This window comes from Nerophis lumbriciformis, linkage group LG22, assembly GCF_033978685.3.
Source record: "Nerophis lumbriciformis linkage group LG22, RoL_Nlum_v2.1, whole genome shotgun sequence".
NCBI lineage: Eukaryota > Metazoa > Chordata > Actinopteri > Syngnathiformes > Syngnathidae > Nerophis > Nerophis lumbriciformis.
In genome coordinates, this window is record NC_084569.2 from 19,754,959 (window position 1) to 19,777,253 (window position 22,295).

General features: G+C 41.2%; 1 protein-coding gene across 3 annotated transcripts in view; it reads right to left on the reverse strand.

Annotated features, from left to right (window-relative positions):
- The window catches only part of cacna1ia (calcium voltage-gated channel subunit alpha1 Ia), a 352,101-nt gene that overhangs the window by 189,514 nt on the left and 140,292 nt on the right, over positions 1–22,295 (reverse strand). For all 3 annotated transcript variants that reach the window (XM_072915676.1, XM_061974102.2, XM_061974103.1), the window contains 2 exons: positions 17,375–17,699; positions 14,310–14,713 (listed from right to left, as the gene is read on the reverse strand). In XM_072915676.1, coding sequence (XP_072771777.1) covers positions 14,310–14,713; positions 17,375–17,699 — 729 coding nt within the window. The remainder of the gene's footprint in view (positions 1–14,309; positions 14,714–17,374; positions 17,700–22,295) is intronic.

The window sequence follows — 22,295 nt, forward strand, 5'->3', positions numbered from 1 at the left end:
CTCCCGTACACTGGGGGGCGCTTATTTCATGTTAGCGTGGATAACTGAATAACTTTTCTGGTTGACCTATGATGTCACACTCGGATTTGCAAATCCTTACAACTTGTTTTAACTGATGTCCGCTATAATATTGGCACAAATTACAAATATATTGTCTCTAACAGCTATGCTGATGTTAAATAGCAGAAAACATCAATAAATTATCTTGATTTGCGCTACTATGTGGCCTAGTGGTTAGAGTGTCCGTTCTGAGATCGGTAGGTTGTGAGTTCAAACCCGGCCGAGTCATACCAAAGACGAAAAAAATGGGACCCATTACCTCCCGGCTTGGCACTCAGCATCAATGGTTGGAATTGGGGGTTAAATCACCAAAAATAATTCCCGGGCGTGGCACCACTGCTGCCCACTGCTCCCCTCACCTCCCAGGAATGGGTCAAATGCAGAGGACACATTTCACCACACCTAGTGTGTGTGTGACAATCATTGGTACTTTAAATTTAACTTTTAACTACAGACATAACGCTACTACCAACAATGTATCGGGGCGAATGCAAAGAAAGGCAGCAGAAGAGTTTTTTCGAACACATTTTTGGACGAAAATCCCAAAAACAACATTTTTGAATGTCTTCAGTTTCATTCAAAACACACTGTGGATTGATGGAAGGAGTGATAATTTCGAAGAAAAATACTGTTTGTGCCATTATTGATATCCAGAGGAAGGTTGCTATTGTTCTGGAATAGTGTTGTAATGATACCAATATTTCACTAAGTCCAGTCCACTATGGACTGGACTTTCACAATATAATGCTAGACCCACTCGACGTCCATTGTATCCGGTCTATGAGAAACCTTGGAGAGACCTGCGGTCCTCTCCAAGGTTTCTCATAGTCATTCTCATTGACATCCCGCTGGGTTGTGAGTTTTTCCTTGCCCTTATGCGGGATCTGAACCGAGGATGTCGTTGTGGCTTGTGCAGCCCTTTGAGACACTTGTGATTTAGGGCTATACAAAAAAACATTGATTGATATTTTGGTACCGGTAGCAAAATTATTTTGATACTTTTCAGTACTTTTTGATATTTTTCTAAATAAAGGGGACCACAAAAAAATTGCATTATTGGCTTTATTTTAACAAAAAATGTTAAGGTACATTAAACATATGTTTCTTATTGCAAATATCGACGTAATCATAGTAGTATCAACTAGATACGCTACTGTAGTTGGTATCATTACAGTGGATGTTAGGTGTAGATCCACCAATGGCGTTTGTTTAGTGAAAGCATGTTTCGCTATTCCTCGTCCTGCAGGGATGATACTTGTAAGAAACTTACTTTATTTGTCGCCATGGAGGCGAGGATTAGTGATTTAGAAGTAGCTAAAACACTGCAGACTTGGCTGGATTTAGCCGCTAGCAAGCTAGCCATGTCTTAAAGCACCTCTTCTGGTGGCCGTTTCAGTGTCATAGCTTCGTCTTTATCGTTAGTTTTTAAGCCAAAATGCGTCGTTCTCCCTTTTCTGTCTACACACTGTGTCTGCTTGTGAGTACTCTGTGATTGTGCGCTGCCGAACATGCTCCTCTCCTCGTAAACCAGCAATGTCACGATGTGACAACGGCGGGGGCATGGGGGGGATGGAGGAACGGTACTTTTCCGAGGCGGTATAGTACCGAATATGATTCAGTAGTATCGCGGTACTTTACTAATATCGGTATACCGTACAACCCTATTCTGGACTATCTTGCCAGTTTTATGGAACATACTTGCCAACCCTCCCGATTTTCTTGGGAGACTCCCGAATTTCAGTGCCCCTCCCGAAAATCTCCCGGGGCAACCATTCTCTCGAATTTCTCCCGATTTCCACCCGTACAACAATATTGGGGGCGTGCCTTAAAGGCACTGCCGATAGCGTCCGCTTTTCCTCCATACAAACAGCATGCCGGCCCAGTTACATAATATATGCGGCTTTTACACACACATAAGTGATTGCAAGGCATACTTGATCAACAGCCATACAGGTCACACTTAGGGTGGCCGTATAAACAACTTTAACGCCGTTTCAAATATGCGTCACACTGTGAACCCACACCAAACAAGAATGACAAACACATTTCGGGAGAACATCCGCACCGTAACACAACATAACAAATCCCTTACAGCACTAAATCTTGCGGGATGCTACAATATATACTTCGACTTAGACAAACTATAATGATCCACAAGGGAAATTGTTCAACACAGTAGCTCAGTTACAATGATGGAAAGTGTAAGGATGGAAAGGACAATGCAGGTATAAATAAACTAATATAGCGATACAAACTCTAACATATATACGAATATATACATAATATGTGTACAGTATATTATATATACAGATATATTATATTATGTCTATAACATATATACAATATATACCAATGACAATGTACAGTATTACAGTATATGTGACAGCAGCAACATAAAATAGAGAGTAGATCCAGCAGAAAATAGAAAATAGACATTAAAAACAAAGAGTAGCTAACATGTCAGGTGTCAGGTAATAGGCAGATATCAAAAATACCCCCGCTACCACCAAACTCCGCCCCTCCCAACACCGCCCACCTCAATCCCTCCTCCCCCCATCTCCCGAATTCGGAGGTCTCAAGGTTGGCAAGTATGCTAAGGAATGAAAAACGGTAGTATACTGCTTTGGAAAAATACCAGTACTTTTATTTTTCATCAACATGATGTGCGCCAGGCAGCACGGCGGAAGAGGGGTTAGTGCATCTGCCTCACAATACGAAGGTCCTGAGTAGTCTTGGGTTCAATCCCGGGCTCGGGATCTTTCTTTGTGGAGTTTGCATGTCCTCCCCGTGACTGCGTGGGTTCCCTCCGGCTTCCTCCCACTTCCAAAAACATGCACCTGGGGATAGGTTGATTGGCAACACTAAATTGGCCCTAGTGTGTGAATGTGAGTGTGAATGTTGTCTGTCTATCTGTGTTGGCCCTGTGATGAGGTGGCGACTTGTCCAGGGTGTACCCCGCCTTCCGCCCGATTGTAGCTGAGATAGGCTCCAGCGCCCCCCGCGACCCCAAAGGGAATAAGCGGTAGAAAATGGATGGATGGATGATGTGCGCCGCACATTAGTCAACACACGCACACACACAGCACTCCTTGCAAACAGAAACAGTGTAAAGACAGAAGACGCAGAATGGACGTGTTTTGGCTTTGAACCTAACCTACTTTTTTTTAAAGACAACTGCAAACTGCCTTATGCATGTTTGAGGCCACAATCCAATACTTGAAGGTACCGCATTCATGTTTGCCTCGAGCAGGACATTTTCCCAATGTTCAGGGACACATCTGTTCTCGAGCGCCTGTTTAGGAACTTTGATGAGGTTGTACCTCGCAGAACCATAATGGTATTACTGCCTGTGTTGAAAGGGGGAGCAGCTCAAAGGAGCGGCAGACAAAAGCAGGATGCAAATGATTTGCGCTTCCAACATACGCCTGCTTTGAAACACGTTGGCACCGACTCGCTGGGAACGGAGACAAAAACTGCTGTGTAACCGGCGTCTGCCTCGCTCACCCCATCGCCTCCCCTCCTCAGCCCCCGTTTATTTTTAGAGTCTTCCGAGACAGGAGAGAGCAACTATTCCGTACACTGTCAAAGAGTGCGTGGGTGGACGGGAGAGGGAGGGAGAAGCGGGAGAGTCGGAGAGAAGCCAAGACACTTGGGGTGAAGCAGGAAGGAAGGGAGGAAGGAAGGCAGGAAACAGAGTGGGGGGAAATAATTAGAAAAGGTAGCGGGGGAGGGAGCTTTTGAATGTTCCTCATGAAAAAGCTTGAGGAACAATCTGTTTACCAACACACATACACTATATCCAAATGATGAGAATCAGGTGTCCTAATCACCTGGCCCGGCCACAGGTGAATACAATCAAGCACTTAGGCATGGAGACTGTTTCTACAAACCCCGTTTCCATATGAGTTGGGAAATTGTGTTAGATGTAAATATAAACAGAATAGAATGATTTGCAAATCCTTTTCAACCCATATTCAATGCACTACAAAGTGTCGGAGGCAGATATTTACATATATCCGAATTTAAGTGTTACTTCTTTTATTTCATAATCATATTACAAAACAGCTAGTGTTTTTCTTCCAATTGTGGTCTTTTGGTTGTCTGCAATAAACTGTGTGCTTAACCTTGAGTGAGGAATGTAAGACAGAGAGATAATGGGCATGTGTTTTGGCTAGAGGGACATGACTGCCAGGGTGGGAGGAAGAGAGACTTAAGGTTTTTCGGGGGGGGGGGGGCAGACCATCTTGGCGGCGGGATTGAATGTTCTATGCTGGACTGGTCTCAATGTATATGCAAAGCTTTGCAAATATATTACAAAATACCTATTCTGTCTCTGGTGGTTTTTCTACTCAGCTTTAAGTGTCGTAAAGAGCTTGGGAGCGACTTGTGACTTGAATTCCCTGGGAGGAACAACTGGTCCAAACGCAACAAAAGACAAGATATTTGATGTTCAAACTCATAAACTTTATTTCTTTTTTTGCAAATAATAATTAACTTAGAATTTCATGGCTGCAACACATGCCAAAGTAGTTGGGAAAGGGCATGTTCACCACTGTGTTACATCACCTTTTCTTTTAACAACACTCAATAAACGATTGGGAACTGAGGAAACTAATTGTTGAAGCTTTGAAAGTGGAATTATTTCCCATTCTTGTTTTGTGTAGAGCTTCAGTCGTTCAACAGTCCGGGGTCTCCGCTGTCGTATTTTACGCTTCATAATGCGCCACACATTTTCGATGGGTGACGGGTCTGGACTGCAGGCGGGCCATGGAAAGTACCCGCACTCTTTTTTTACGAAGCCACGCTGTTGTAACACGTGCTGAATGTGGCTTGGCATTGTCTTGCTGAATTAAGCAGGGGCGTCCATGAAAAAGACGGCACTTGGATCGCAGCAAAACCTGTCTGTACCTTTCAGCATTATTGGTGCCTTCACAGATGTGTAAGTTACCCATGTCTTGGGCACTAATGTACCCCCATTCCATCACAGATGCTGTTTTTTTAACTTTGCGTCGATAACAGTCTGGATGGTTCGCTGCCCCTTTGATCCGGATGACACGATGTCGAATATTTCCAAAAACTATTTGAAATGTGGACTTGTCAGACCACAGAACACTTTTCCACTTTGCATGAGTCCATCTTAGATGATCTCGGGCCCAGGAAGCCGGCGGCGCTTCTGGATGTTGTTGATAAATGGCTTTCGCTTTGCATAGAAGAGCTTTAACTTGCACTTGCGACAAACTGTATTTAGTAACAGTGGTTTTCAGAAGTGTTCCTGAGCCCATGTGGTGATATCCCTTAGAGATTGATGTCTGTTTTTGATACAGTGCCGTCTGAGGGATTGAAGGTCACGGTCATTAAATGTTGATTTCCGGCCATGCCGCTTACGTGCAGTGATTTCTCCAGATTCTCTGACCCTTTTGATGATATTATGGACCGTAGATGTTGAAATCCCTAAATTTCTTGCAATTGCACTTTGAAAAAAGTTGTTCTTAAACTGTTTGACTATTTGCTCACGCAGTTGTGGACAAAGGGGTGTACCTCGCCCCATCCTTTCTTGTGAAAGACTGAGCATTTTTTGGGAAGCTGTTTTTATACCCAATCATGGCACCCACCTGTTCCCAATTAGCCTGCCCACTTGTGGGATGTTCCAAATAAGTTTTTGATGAGCATTCCTCAACTTCATCAGTATTTATTGCCACCTTTCCCAACTTCTTTGTCACGTGTTGCTGGCATCAAATTCTAAAGTTAATGATTATTTGCAAAAAAGAAAAAAATGTTTATCAGTTTGAACATCAAATATGTTGTCTTTGTAGCATATTCAACTGAATATGGGTTGAAAATGATTTGCAAATCATTGTATTCCGTTTATATTTACATCTAACACAATTTCCCAATTCATATGGAAACAGGGTTTGTACAAACATTTGTGAAAAAATGGGCCACTCTCAGTGATTTCCAGCATGGAACTGTTATAGGATGCCACCTGCGCAACAGATCCAGTCGGGAAATGTCCTCGCTCCTAAATATTCCAAAGTCAACTTTATTATGAGAAAATGGAAGAGTTTGGGAACAACAGCAACTCAGCCACCAAGTGGTAGGCTACGTAAACTGACAGAGAGGGGTCAGCGGATGCTGAAGTGCATAGTGCCCCTTAGTTCCACTGAAAGGAACTTTGAATGCTCCAGGATACCAAAACATTTTGGACAATTCCATTCTCCCAACCTTGTGGGAACAGTTTGGAGCGGGCCCCTTCCTCTTCCAACATGACTGTGCACCAGTGCACAAAGCAAGATCCATAAAGACATGGATGACAGAGTCTGGTGTGGATGAACTTGACTGGCCTGCACAGAGTCCTGACCTGAACCCGATAGAACACCTTTGGGATGAATTAGAACGGAGACTGAGAGCCAGGCCTTCTCGACCAACATCAGTGTGTGACCACACCAAAGCGCTTTTGGAAGAACGGTCGGAAATTCCTTAAAACACACTCCGCAACCTTGTGGACAGCCTTCCCAGAAGAGTTTAAGCTGTAATAGCTGCAAAAGGTGGACCGACATCAATTTGAACCCAATGGGTTAGGAATGGGATGGCACTTCAAGTTCATATGTGAGTCAAGGCAGGTGGCCAAATACTTTTGGCAATATAGTGTATGTTAAGTGTAGTCAGACACTATGTTTTTGCATGTGTTGTTTTGGCAGCTTGCCGCCTCCCGTGCCCACAGACACCTTCCTTTCGCGCCTCTGCGTAGCACCGTCGCTGGGGTAAATGATTCTACGCCTCTATAGAAAGCATAATGGCGGCAGCTTCCCTCCCACACAAACACACATCTCACCGGGCGTCGTCTGAAATTACAACGTTTCTGGTAGCGGGGCTTCATCAGAACACATCTGCTCGAACTGAAGTCATTTGCAGGATTTAGGAGGACTAATTAGGATTTAAGGTATTTCCAAACACTTCCGTTGGGAAATGCCTGCATTGGATTGTGTAATCACTTTCCAGCTAAAAAAATAAATAAAGCTCAAATGGTAATCCTTAAAGAAAAACAAACTAATGATTGGCTTGCATATATTAAAAGACAAAACCCAAAACCAGTGAAGTTGTTGGGTAAATCGCAAATAAAAACAGAAAACAATGACTTGCAAATCCTTTTCAACTTATATTCAATTGAATAGACTGCAAAGACAAGATATTTAATGTTCGAACTGAATTGAATGGCAGCAACACATTGCAAAAAAGTTGGCACAGGGGCATTTTTACCACTGTGTTACATGGCCTTTCCTTTTAACAACACTCAGTAAACGTTTGGGAACTGAGGAGACCAATTTTTGAAGCTTTTCAGGTGGAATTATTTCCCATTCTTGCTTGATGTACAGCTTAAGTTGTTCAACAGTCCAGGGGTCTCCGTTGTGGTTTTTTAAGCTTCATAATGTGCCACACATTTTCAAAGGGAGACAGGTCTGGACTACAGGAAGGCCAGTCTAGTACCCGCACTCTTTTACTATGAAGCCACACTGTTGTAACACGTGGCTTGGCATTGTCTTGCTGAAATAAGCAGGGGCGTCCATGATGACGTTACTTAGATGGCAACATATGTTGCTCCAAAACCTGTATGTACTTTTCAGCATTAATGGTGCCTTCACAGATGCGTAAGTTACCCATGCTTTGGGCACGAATACACCCCCATACCATCACAGATGCTGGCTTTTGAACTTTGCGCCTATAACAATCTGGATGGTTCTTTTCCTCTGTGTTCCAGAGGATACAACGTACACAGTTCCCAAAAAACAATTTGAAATGTGGACTCGTCAGACCACAGAACACTTTTCCACTTTGTATCAGTCCATCTTAGATTAGCTCGGGCCCAGCGAAGCCAGCAGCGTTTCTGGGTGTTGTTGATGAATGTCTTTCGCTTTGCATAGTATAGTTTTAACTTGCACTTACAGATGTAGCGACAAACTGTAATTACTGACAGTAGTTTTCTGAAGTGTTCCTGAGCCCATGTGGTGATATCCTTTACACACTGATGTCGCTTTTTGATGCCATACCGCCTGAGGGATCGAAGGTCTGTAAATCATCGCTTGTGTGCAGTGATTTTTCTAGATTCTCTGAACCTTTTGATGATATTACGGACCGTAGATGGTGAAATCCCTAAATTGCTTGCAATAGATCGTTGAGAAATGTTGTTCTTAAACTGTTCGACAATTTGCTCACGCAATAGTTCACAAAGTCATCCTTGTTTGTTAATGACTGAGCATTTCATGGAAGCTTTCACCTGTGGCATGTTTCAAATAAGTGTTTGATGAGCATTCCTCAACTTTCTCAGTCTTCTTTGCCACTTGTGCCAGCTTTTTTTAAACATCTTGCAGGCATCAAATTCCAAATGAGCTAATATTTGCAAAAAATAACAAAGTTTTCCAGTTCGAACGTTATCTTGTCTTTGCAGTCTATTCAATTGACTATAGGTTGAAAAAGATTAGCAAATCATAGATAGATAAAAACCCTGTTTTCATATGAGTTGGGAAATTGTGTTAGATGTAAACATAAATGGAATACAATGATTTGCAAATCCTTTTGAACCAATATTCAATTGAATGCATTACAAAGACAAGATATTTGATGTTCAAACTCATAAACTTTATTTTTTTTTTGCAAATAATAATTAACTTAGAATTTCATGGCTGCATCACATGCCAAAGTAGTTGGGAAAGGGCATGTTCACCACTGTGTTACATGGCCTTTCCTTTTAACAACACTCAGTAAACATTTGGGAACTGAGGAGACACATTTTTTAAGCTTCTCAGGTGGAATTATTTCCCATTCTTGCTTGATGTACAGCTTAAGTTGTTCAACAGTCCAGGGGTCTCCGTTGTGGTATTTTAGGCTTCATAACGCGCCACACATTTTTCAATGGGAGACAGGTCTGGACTACAGGCAGGCCAGTCTAGTACCCGCACTCTTTTACTATGAAGCCACATTGATGTAACACGTGGCTTGGCATTGTCTTGCTGAAATAAGCAGGGGCGTCCATGATGACGTTGCTTAGATGGCAACGTATGTTGCTCCAAATCCTGTATGTACCTCTCAGCATTAATGGTGCCTTCACAGATGTGTAAGTGACCCATGTCTTGGGCACTAATACACCCCCATACCATCACAGATGCTGGCTTTTCAACTTTGCGCCTATAACAATCTGGATGACTCTTTTCCTCTGTGTTCCGGAGGATACAACGTACACAGTTCCCAAAAACAATTTGAAATGTGGACTCGTCAGACCACAGAACACTTTTTCACTTTGCATCAGTCCATCTTAGATTAGTTCGGGCCCAGCGAAGCCAGCAGTGTTTCTGGGTGTTGTTGATGAATGACTTTCGCTTTGCATAGTAGAGCTTGCACTTACAGATGTAGCGACGAACTGTAGTTACTGACAGTGGTTTTCTGAAGTGTTCCTGAGCCCATGTGGTGATATCCTTTACACACAGATGTCGCTTTTTGATGCCATACCGCCTGAGGGATCGAAGGTCCGTAAATCATCGCTTGCGTGCAGTGATTTTTCTAGATTCTCTGAACCTTTTGATGATATTACGGACAGTAGATGGTGAAATCCCTAAATTGCTTGCAACAGATCGTTGAGAAATGTTGTTCTTAAACTGTTCAACAATTTGCTCACGCATTTGTTGACAAAGTGGTGACCCTCGCCCCATCCTTGTTTGTAAATGACTGAGCATTTCATGGAAGCTGCTTTTATACCCAACCATGGCACACACCTGTTTCCAATTAGCCTGTTCACCGGATGTTCCAAATAAGTGTTTGATGAGCATTCCTCAACTTTCTCAGTATTTTTTGCCACTTGTGCCAGCTTTTTTGAAACATGTTGCAGGCATCAAATTCCAAATGAGCTAATATTTGCAAAAAATAACAAAGTTTTCCAGTTCGAACATTAATTATCTTGTCTTTGCAGTCTACTCAATTGAATATAGTCTGAAAAGGATTAGCAAATCATAGATAGATAGATAGATACATAGTACTTTATTGATTCCTTCAGGAGAGTTCCCTCAGGAAAATTTTAAATCATGGTATTTTGTTTTTATTTACAATTTAAGTCCCATCTTAAAACTCATTTGTATACTCTAGCCTTTAAATAACCCCCCTGTTAGACCAGTTGATCTGCCGTTTCTTTTCTTTTCTCCTCTGCTCCCCTTTTCCTTGAGGGGGGGGGCACAGGTCCGGTGGCCATGGATGAAGTGCTGGCTGTCCAGAGTCGGGACCCGGGGTGGACCGCTCGCCTGTGCATCGGCTGGGAACATCTCTGCGCTGCTGACCCGTCTCCGCTCGGGATGGTGTCCTGCTGGCCCCACTATGGACTGGACTCTTACTATTATGTTGGATCCACTATGGACTGGACTCTCAGAATATTATGTCAGACCCACTCGACATCCATTGCTTTCGGTCTCCCCTAGAGGGGGGGGGGGGGGGTTACCCACATATGCGGTCCTCTCCAAGGTTTCTCATAGTCATTCACATCGACGTCCCACTGGGGTGAGTTTTTCCTTGCCCGTATGTGGGCTTTGTACCGAGGATGTCGTTGTGGCTTGTGCAGCCCTTTGAGACACTTGTGATTTAGGGCTATATAAATAAAGATTGATAAAGATAAAGATTGAATTTACACAAAGTGCCAACTTCACTGGTTTTGGGGTTTGTATATTCACATTATTGAACAAAGCATCTAAACATACCTCATGTGAAAAGTACCTTGAGACTTGTTGTGATTTTGTACCGAATTACAATTTTCTCGTTACCGTGTAGACCAGGGGTGTCCAAACTTTTTGACCTGGGGTTCGCATTGGGCTAAAAAAAGGTGAAAAGTGTAAAAATGTAAAGTATCAACATATATATGTGTACATATTATATTAATTTAATGGATGTATGGAGAATAATTATTATAATTGGATATTAGGAGTATGTGATAGTTCAATGCCTCCCTTGTTTACTTCCATGACGACCTCCTTAAAGTTTTATCAATCAGAAATATCAGGCAGCTAAAATGCACTAAATATGGAAACGTGAGGAGAGAGTGTTTTGCATTTTACCCATCATGCATTGTAATGGATTTAAATGGGTGTAATTTTGAATTTGTTATGGTGTTGGGGCATTTTTTTTTACAATATCCACAAAGTTCAGTGCGCAGGTTGTGTTATGTTTGACCGTATTGCATTTTATTTGTTTTAATGCCATGAGTAAGGAAGGTTTTTGGATTGGATCATACAAGAAATGCTGTGGTGTGTTCATGTCAAATAATAATTAATGGTCATTGACCTGATTTGCTCAAATTGCTAACAAGTTGACAGCAAATGTCCAGTAATCAGATTGTCAGATATGAAAAGTACATTTTAATTTAATTTTAATTTAATTTAAATTTAAATTAATTTAATTTAATTTTAATTTTAATTTTAATTTTAATTTTAATTTTAATTTTAATTTTAATTTTTTAATTTTAATTTTAATTTTAATTTTAATTTGTAAACACCCAGCGGGTCAGGTTCCTTAACAAATTCATGACATCTCACAGACCAAACTGAAGACGCAACATCCCTGGTTCAGACAGACAGACACCACAATTGAAAGGACTTAGAGGGAACCTCAAATAAACACAATGTGACAATCATAACAACAAATGCATAGTTGTATATTATCAGAATGTACATTAGAAGGCATTTTCCAAATGTCGTTTACCACTACATACAGCCGTCCCTCCCTAATTTTGATAGATTTCACCACCAGAGGTGCTATTGAGGCATTCTCTATTAGATACAATGGTTTTCCGTATTGCGACCATGATTTATGTCCTAATTTGTTCACCGGTCCTCATATGGACGATACTTTTCCTTGTTGATGTCTCAAGAAGGGTGGAAATACAAGCACACACACACACACACACACACACACACACACACACACACACACACACACACACACACACACACACACACACACACACCTTAAACAAAACTGCTAATCTGTGAAAATACTGCAACTTGTTTTAATGATGATGATTTTTTGTGTAATACAGAACTGTATTACTGTATTATTGTCGGATTATATTACCAGACACCTTCTGTCCAGGTGAGATGCATGATTTATGATCTACAATAAACTTACAGGGAGCAGGGAAGCGAGGAAGCAGCAGACCACTCAATGACCACTCATAGGCACCGCTATAAATAGTTTGTCTGCGTTAGCACTTATAATAACAATATCACGAATACCTGATTAATATTGAAGTCACGAAGTGTAAATTGAGTATTGTTGGCGCTTTTTGAATGGTTATTTGTCAGAAATAGTGACACTCCCATTGGCTCCGCTGTAAACAGACTGTATCTAATATTTAGAATGCATTAAAAAAAAAAAAAAATTCTTGTCCAAATTCCCCCAAAAGTGCAGTTCCCCTTAAGTGTTTAAGTCAGTGGTTCTGAAAAAAATTGGAGGTACCGAACCCCACCAGTTTCATATGCACATTCACCGAACCCTTCTTTAGTGAAAAATATATATATATATATATATTTTCAAATTCAAGACAAAGTTATGTTTTTTTTTACTGGTGCACAAAATGAACCGTGCATGAACATCACCTTGTTCATAGAACAAAACCAACACAGTGCATGAACTCACAACGAATTACACACCTGCAAATCAGTGTGACTTCTGCTGTTGCCTTATCCATAATGCGCCGATAGGGAGAAGTTTGTATTTACACGATGAGTCGGGTGTGTCGAGGCTCCGCCGAACCCCGAAGGCCGACTCACCGAACCCCTAGGGTTCGATCGAACCCAGGTTAAGAACCACTGGTTTAAGTGTAGCAGAAGTGCGCTCAAATGCACTTAAATTAAATTTAAAAATAATACCACTTAAAAGTTTCTGTTTATTTTTTCTCTTAGTTTTCTTTATACAACCTGCTCAGTGGCCCTGTGGTTAGAGTGTTCGCCCTGAGATCGGTAGGTCGTGAGTTAAAACCCTGGCCGAGTCATACCAAAGACTATAAAAATGGGACACATTGCCTCCTGTCATGACTTGGTCCTGGGTGTTTGCTTTTCCGGGATGCAACGGAAAGTTGGCTCGGGCGAGACGGGAATGTAAGTACATAATTTATTTTAAACACTATAACTACAAAAAGAAGTAAACAAAAGGCGCGCACAATGGCGGAGAACAAACTATGAAACCAAAAAGACTATAAACATGGAACAAAAACTTACTTTGGCATGGGACATAAAGCATGATCTAAGAGGATGAAGAGTGTGTAGAGCATAATTGTGGGGATGTCGTCAGAACGACAAACTGAAAACAATGAACTTAAATACTATAGACATGATTAACGAAAACAGGTGCGTGACTCAAAATGTGAAACGGGTGCGTGACGTGACAGGTGAAAACTAATGGTTGCTATGGTGACAAAACAAAAGTGCACAAAAAGTTCAAAAACAAAACCGAACATGACTAAAACAAAAACATGATCACACAGACATGACACTTCCCTGCTTGGCACTCAGCATCAATGGTAGGAATTGGGGGTTAAATCACCAAAAATTATTCCCGGGTGCGACCACTGCAGCTGCTCACTGCTCCCCTCACCTCCCAGGGGGTGAGGGTGATGGGTCAAAGATAATCTCACATTTATGATCTACATGAAACTTACAGGGAGGAAGGAAGCGAAAAAGCACCAAACCACTTGATGTAAACATAGGCACACCCGGAAGTGGTCACGGCACCGCTATAAATAGTTTGTCTGCGTTAGCACTTATAATAACAATATCAGTAATAGTTGGTTCATATTCAAGTCACGAAATGTAAATTGAGTATTGTTTGAATGGTTATTTATCAGATTTTATGGGGAAAACAGTGGCACTCCCCTTGGCTCCGCTGTAAGCAGACCTTTGTTTATGTTTATTTACTGTATAGAATGCATTTAAAAAATCCATTTGTTGTCATGTCTTTCATAATGATTGTGAACGGAAAAAAATGTGCAAATCCCTTTAAGTGTTTAAGTCCCTCAGATGCATTTAAATAATAACAAAAAAATACCACTAACTGTTTCTTTTTTTTCTTAGTTTTCTTTATATGCCACAAAACTGTTGTGATGCTTTTAATGTGAAAAGACAGGCAGGAAGTGTTGAGGTGGGTAGGTTTGTGGCTGACTGTGCTTGTTTCCTTGCTTATCACTGCATTGTGTTTTCATTTTTCAGATGTCGATGTCTTACCTGATTGTGATGTTCGATGCCCATGCTGATGGTGTTGATGAGAATGGCGATCATAATTCCCCGGCTGAAGTACTTGCTCTCCACAATGCCCCACAGCTTCCTCCTTATTCCATTCCAAAAGTCCCTGCAGTGTCCGAAGCAGCTCTTCTTTTTCTTTTTCTTCTTGGTTCTCTCGTTGCCGTCGGCCCGCTCCTCTAAGTGGTTCTCCTCCTTGTCCGTCTCCTTCACGGCGTCCCCCTCGTCGTCGTCCCCGCTGGCGGCATCTCCCACGGTCCTGGTGCCCTCTTCCAGGGCTAACGCGCACAAAGGGCAGTCTTGGGGATTCTGAGGCACAGTCAGGCTGATGGCGTTAGCGGTGGGTTGAGACTCCTGGTCCTGTTTGCTTTGGTGTGGACAGTGGTACGCTGTAGAGGACAAAAACAGTAAAATAGTACAAAGAAAAAAAGATAGAACATCTTCTATTTCAACTTTGACCTCACAGAAGCAGTTATACATTGATAGCTGTTAGGAGTGTGAGGTATTCAATTGTGACAATATAGCTGTCTGGCTGGACCACATCAGAATTATTAATATTTTTAAAGTCAAAAGTATCTGAACTTTCCTCCAGAAGGTCTTATCTTTGTCCATGTGATGTCAGATGAAACAAAAATTGAGCTGTTTGGCCACAATACCCAGCAATATGTTTGGAGGAGAAAAGAAATCCCAGGAACACCAAACCTACCGTCATGCATGGTGGTGGTAGCATTATGCTCTGGGCCTGTTTTGCTGCCAATGGAACTGGTGCTTTACAGAGACTAAATGGGGCAATGAAAAAGGAGGACTACCTCCAAATTTTTCAGAACAACCTAAAATCATCAGCCCGGAGGTTGGGTCTTGGGCGCAGTTGGGTGTTCCAACAGGACAATGACCCCAAACACACATCAAAAGTGGTAAAGGAATGGCTAAATCAGGCTAGAATTAAGGTTTTAGAATGGTCTTCCCAAAGTCCTGACTTAAACGTGAGGACAATGCTGAAGAAACAAGTCCATGTCAGAAAACCAACAAATTGTCACGTCGGGGTTTTCGCAGCTTCCTGCGGGGTTCGTTCCTCCCAGATGCAAACGGACGACTCCGGACAAGGCGTGCAGGTAAAAAACATGATTTAATTCTCAAAACTCAAAGTAGTACAAAAAACGGAACACAAGGCGAAGGCACAACGTGCTGATCGCACTTGGAGCTAAAACTTAGCATAGACTATGGACAAAAAATCTTACGTGGACAAAGCATGAAGCGAACAATGATGCCAGACCGAGTGTAGCGAGCAACGTGAATAAATAGCTCTCTGATTAGTGCTCGGCAGCAGGTGAACGTGCCGAACACTAATCAGAGGCAGGTAGAAATAATAAGTAACCATGGTAACTAACAAGGGTGCACAAAAACAGGAACTGAGGGAGTCCAAAATTAACAGAACATAACAAAAACATGATCTGGACCACGGATCATGACACAAATTTAGCTAAACTGCACCAATTTTGTCAAGAGGAGAGGTCAAAAATTCAACCAGAAGCTTGTGGATGGCTACCAAAAGCGCCTTATTGCAGTGAAACTTGCCAAGGGACATGTAACCAAATATTAAAGGCCTACTGAAATGCGATTTTCTTATTTAAACGGGGATAGTAGGTCCATTCTATGTGTCATACTTGATCATTTCGCGATGTTGCCATATTTTTGCTGAAAGGATTTAGTAGAGAACATCAATGATAAAGTTCGCAACTTTTGGTCGCTGATAAAAAAGCCTTGCCTGTACCGGAAGTAGCAGACAAGTAGCGTGACGTCACAGGTTGTGGAGCTCCTCACATCTGCACATTGTTTACAATCATGGCCACCAGCAGCGAGAGCGATTCGGACCGAGAAAGCGACAATTTCCCCATTAATTTGAGCGAGGATGAAAGATTTGTGGATGAGGAAAGTGAGAGTGAAGGACTAGAGGGCAGTGGGAGCGATTCAGGTAGGGAAGATGCTGTGAGAGGCGGGTGGGACCTGATATTCAGCTAAGAATGACTAAAACAGTAAATAAACACAATACATATATATACTCTATTAGCCACAACACAACCAGGCTTATATTTAATATGCCACAAATTAATCCCGCATAACAAACACCTTCCCCTCTCCCGTCCATATAACCCGTCAATACAACTCAAACACCTGCACAACACACTCAATCCCACAGCCCAAAGTACCGTTCACCTCCCCAAAGTTCATACAGCACATTTTTTCCCCCGAAGTCCCCAAAGTTACGTACGTGCCATGCACATAGCGGCACGCACGTACGGGCAAGCGATCAAATGTTTGGAAGCCGCAGCTGCGTACTCACAGTACTGCGTCTGCGCATCCAACTCAAAGTCCTCCTGGTAAGAGTCTCTGTTGTCCCAGTTCTCCACAGGCCAATGGTAAAGCTTGACTGTCATCTTTCGGGAATGTAAACAATGAAACACCGGCTGTGTTTGTGTTGCTGCAGCCACCCGCAATACACCGCTTCCCACCTACAGCTTTCTTCTTTGCTGTCTCCATTGTTCATTGAACAAATTGCAAAAGATTCACCAACACAGATGTCCAGAATACTGTGGAATTTTGCGATGAAAACAGACGACTTAATAGCTGGCCACCATGCTGTCCCAAAATGTCCTCTACAATCCGTGACGTCACGCGCAGGCGTCATCATACCGAAACGTTATCAGCGGGATATTTTGACGCGAAATTTAAAATTGGCATGTGTTGCAATACCAAGATTTCATCATTGATATATAAACTATCAGACTGCGTGGTCGGTAGTAGTGGGTTTCAGTTGGCCTTTAACATTGCTGTATGTATACTTTTGACCCAGCAGATTTGGTCACATTTTAAGTAGACCCATAATAAATTCATAAAAGAACCAAACTTCATGAATGTTTTTTGTGACCAACAGGTATGTGCTCCGATCACTCGAGAGTTGTAGAAAATATTGGAAACTCAAGACAGCCATGACATTATTTTCTTTACAAGACCAATTTAAATTGATGTAGCCCAGGGGGCATCTTACTCACGTTTTGGGTGCCTGGAATGATGCCTGTCTCCATTCTGATTGACACCACCCCGCCTGTTGCCTCTGCCTCCACCAGGCGGCGGGGGCAAGCCCCTCAGTGTGTAGTACAGAGCCGCTGATCTCCTCTTGGCCTTTCGAAGGACGTGGCAGACCAGCTGGAAGATCTCCTCGTAGCAATCGCCCGGCTCCGCCATGCTGGCCAGGGTGGAGGAGGACAGGCACTGTGCTCTCTGCTCCTGCATCAGCTGGTGCTCCCGCTGCTTGGTCTCCGAGAACTGAGTGGCGATGACCACCAGGCACAGGTTGATCATGAAGAAGGAACCGATCTGAGCAGAAAAGTACACGGGGTTCAATTTCAACATTGTGAAGCAAACCCAGTGCAACGTTTGGTGGCATGAGTGTGACGAGAGTGCAGGAGTGAAGACAGACTTGTTTTCAACCCGCCTGTAGAAATGTTAGCACACATGCTAAAGGTCTTGGAGGGCTGGCTTCTTACTAAAGCGAGGCTGATTGAAGGAGACGTACGGAGCCAACACATGCCCAGAGCACAGCTTACAGTGTGCAGGGTCTTTTTCGCTTCACCTTTTACTCTCCTAAAAAATTTGCCTCTACAAAAATACACTTCAAAACATTTCTCGTGTCATTATCCTCCCACAAACCCAGGCCTCATGGTTCAGTTTAGTTCACTTTTTATTTGTAATAGATCATAAACAGAAGATAAACCTTGGAAAAGAAAATGCCTGACCTAAGTCTTCATAATGATCTTTGTAATTACCACTTGGTTTCATATAATTTGACAAGGTTGACCCTGTTAAACTGATTAAAAATACATTCAAATACAACTAATACAAAAAAATACATTCTAACTAAATTACCGCACTATAAGGCGCACCTAAAAACCTCAAATTTTCTCAAAAGCTGACAGTGCGCCTTATATACAGTATGGACCAATATTGAGCCACAACAGGTCTCGCAACCCCAGCCTCTACTGTAGCGTCTATTCCATCCATCCATCCATTTCCTACCGCTTATTCCCTTTGGGGTCGCGGGGGGCGCTGGAGCCTATCTCAGCTACAATCGGGCGGAAGGCGGGGTACACCCTGGACAAGTCGCCACCTCATCGCAGGGCCAACACAGATAGACAGACAACATTCACACTCACATCCATGCGCCTTATAATGCGGTGCACCTTATATATGAACAAAGTTTGAAAATAGGCCATTTATTGAAGGTGCGCCTTGTAATCCGTTGTGCCTTATAGTGCGGAAAATACGGTAATAAAGTAAAAAAAAAGTACCACTGATAGTCAAACACACACTAGATGTGGTGAAATTACCCTCTGCATTGGACCCATCCCCTTGTTCCACCCCCTGGGAGGTGAGGGGAGAAGTGAGCAGCAGCGGTGGCCGCGCTCGGGAATCATTTTGGTGATTTAACCCAAAATTCCAACCCTCGATGCTGAATGATAAGGATAATGAATGATAATAAAATATATGTTTATTAAATAAACTGTTTGTAAAATAAAGTAAAGAGGAAAATAACACCGGTTACAGTTGGTGCCGTGACCCAGATCAAGGATAGTGCTGGCTGCTGGGCTTCCAGCCCTTTTTGCCCGGTGGTTAGCACATTTGCCTCTCATACCAACGACCAGGGTTCGCGTCCCCGTGCGGAATGCGGTAATAAGGTACGGGTCTGAATTCGCTGGGTTACGCCAGTACCGATATTATTATTATTTGTTATTTGTATGAATCAGTCCAACAAAATAATACACAACAATAACATAATAAACAGTGTAGATTTTTAAAAGATACTTTTGGAAAGGGTGGGGCGTGGTTTCATTTGCGATCTGAGAACGCCTCCAAAAACAGACTCTAAAAACGAGTTAGAACATTTACACCAAAACATATCCAATACATATTATCTAGACCAGTGGTTCTCAAACTTGTTTCACTAAGTCCCGTATTTTTCGGACTATAAGTCGCAGTTTTTTTCATAGTTTGGCCCGGGGGTGCGACTTATACTCAGGAGCGACTTATGTGTGAAATTATTAACACATTACCGTAAAATATCAAATAATATTATTTAGCTCATTCACGTAAGAGACTAGACATATAAGATTTCATGGGATTTAGCGATCAGGAGTGACAGATTGTTTGGTAAACGTATAGCATGTTCTATATGTTATAGTATAAATAAAGTTGATTTGATTTGATTTGATAGTTATTTGAATGACTCTTACCATAATATGTTACGTTAACATACCAGGCACGTTCTCAGTTGGTTATTTATGCCTCATATAACGTACACTTATTCAGCCTGTTGTTCACTATTCTTTATTTATTTTAAATTGCCTTTCAAATGTCTATTCTTGGTGTTGAGTTTTATCAAATAAATTTCCCAAAAAATGCGACTTTTACTCCAGTGCGACTTATATATGTTTTTTTTCCTTCTTTATTATGTATTTCCGGCCGGTGCGACTTATTCTCCGATGCAACTTATACTCCGAAAAATACGGTACCACTTCAGAAAAAAACTTGGCTTTCCAAGAACTACCGTAATGACCAACATTAAAATACTGTAGCGTAAGCAGGTCTAAGTATTCATTAAAAACAAGGCAGATGTTTTATTTACCAAGTATATCTAATATTTCTGGACCACTTTAACATTACATACAGTTTGAACAGTACCACTGTGTCTCAATATTAAACAAACAAAACACTCTACTTTAATCAAGTGACTATTAGGCGTACCACGAGATGGGGCCCGCGTACTAATAGTGGTAGACATACCACAGTTTGAGAAACTCCGATCTAGATTAGACCACAAAGAGGTGTTTTAAATGTACAGTAGATTTAAATCATCATAGGTGTCCTGTAGTTTAAACTTATGACGCAGTAAATTGAATGATGCGGACACGTTTCTTACTGGATACTTTCTAATATGTTTCTAGTTTGAATACTTTGCATCCGTACGTAATATGCAACTATAATTATTTGATCCTTATTACAAATGTCAAATGTCTTGTTTTAGTTTGCAATGTTGTTCAATTAACGACACTAAGTTATTACGTATGTGTAAATTGAGCTGAGCTGTTGAGTAGCTGCCAGCTCCTAGTCTGTAGTAATGACTTCAATAAAATACCAGAAAAGACCAACCTTGTCTGCTTTTTGGAGGACATCTAGATGTTAACTGGCTGTTCAGCTTTGCACAAGGTGTGGGACTGCTTGTATCGGAGATTTGAGATGCAAGCCGTTATCGGATTTTTTTGGCTGATGCGAAACCGTAAATAATTGAGAATACACCGCTTCTGTCACATAGAGATGCTGCAAAAAAAAAAAACTAATCATATTTATTTACCTCTGCCTTTCACACACATTAGTGAAGGCAGAATGCTGCCTCACATATAGATGTGCTTTCACACAGCAAGACAGCAGCCTGCGATCGCACAATTAGATGCACCACGACATCAAATGACAGAAAGCAATTAGTAGACGGTGACTATTACTTTCATCACAACAGGGCAAGAAAGGTTTATACACCTCCCGCCTATAGCATGACTTTGTCCTCTACATTCTGTGTTGGCGCTGTTTATACAGAACAAAGACACAAGGGCGGTAACAAAAAAAAAAGGTACATGCCAGCGTTTACAAGCAGTGCACTGCAAAAACTGAAATCTAAGTAAGATTAAATATCTGAAATAAATGTGATATTTGCTTATTTTCTGTCTGATACGATAATTATTCTCACTAAGCACTATGTTAGAGTGTTTTACTTGTTTTAAGGGTTTTGGTCCTAAATGATCTCAGTAAGATATTACAGCTTGTTGCTGAGATTTGATGACCTATATTGAGTAAAACATGCTTGAAACTAGAATATCAAGTGTTGCAAAGCTGTGTCTTCAACACTCACAAGTATAAAACTACTTTTTCAAAGTAAAAATGTATTATTTCAAGCGTGAAATAAAAAATCATGACTTTGACACAATTGTGTCTCATAATTAAAACAGATGGCCACCAAATGGACTTTGCTGCTTAATTTTCAATGAAACAATAGAAAATACGTACTCATATGTAGTACAGTTGGCACAATAGAGCAAACTGACAGTTAATATTTAAACATTTAACATGTGACATTTCAAAACATTTTGAACAGAAATAGTTCATGCACATTCAGATAATTTCTTCAAAATTACAATTAAAAATAATTTGACCGGGGGCCGGGCTGTAAATATATATATATATATATATATATATATATATATATATATACATATATATATATATATATATATATATATATTCCTTGCGTAGTAATTAACTGAAAGAGCACGCACTTGGCACGATGATGTCATGTTATCGATGGAAAAATGCATTTTTAGACAATATGATTTGCCTGAGCGGCTAGTAGACCCCGAGAGAAACAAGCAGTTGCCTTGTTGCCTTCCATTAAGAAAAAAAAAAAGTTTTTAGTGTAAGTTTGCTGGTTTCAAGAAATGTTATGCAAAGCGCATATCATTATGGCAACATAATGGCACTAGCATTTACTTAATTTAAGAACATTTTTCAACATATTGAGAAAAAAGGTCTCATATTAGTTTTTTCTACCAAGAAAAGTGCACTTGTTATTAGTGAGAATATACTTATTTGAAGGTATTTTGGGGTTCATTTAAGGTTAGCTAATTTTACTTGTTTTGGAAAGTCTTGACAAGCCAAATGTTCTTGTTCTATTGGCAGATAATTTTGCTTAGTTAAAATAAAATACCCCTAATTTTTGTATTTTTTTTTCTTGTTTTTGAACACTGACTTTTTGCAATGTGTGAATGGGGCTTTTAATTGGTTCGGCTTTAGAGTAGTCTGTGTGTTGCTTGTATATGTGCTATTCACTGAAATTAACTCAACACACGGTCATTATTGTCTAAAATA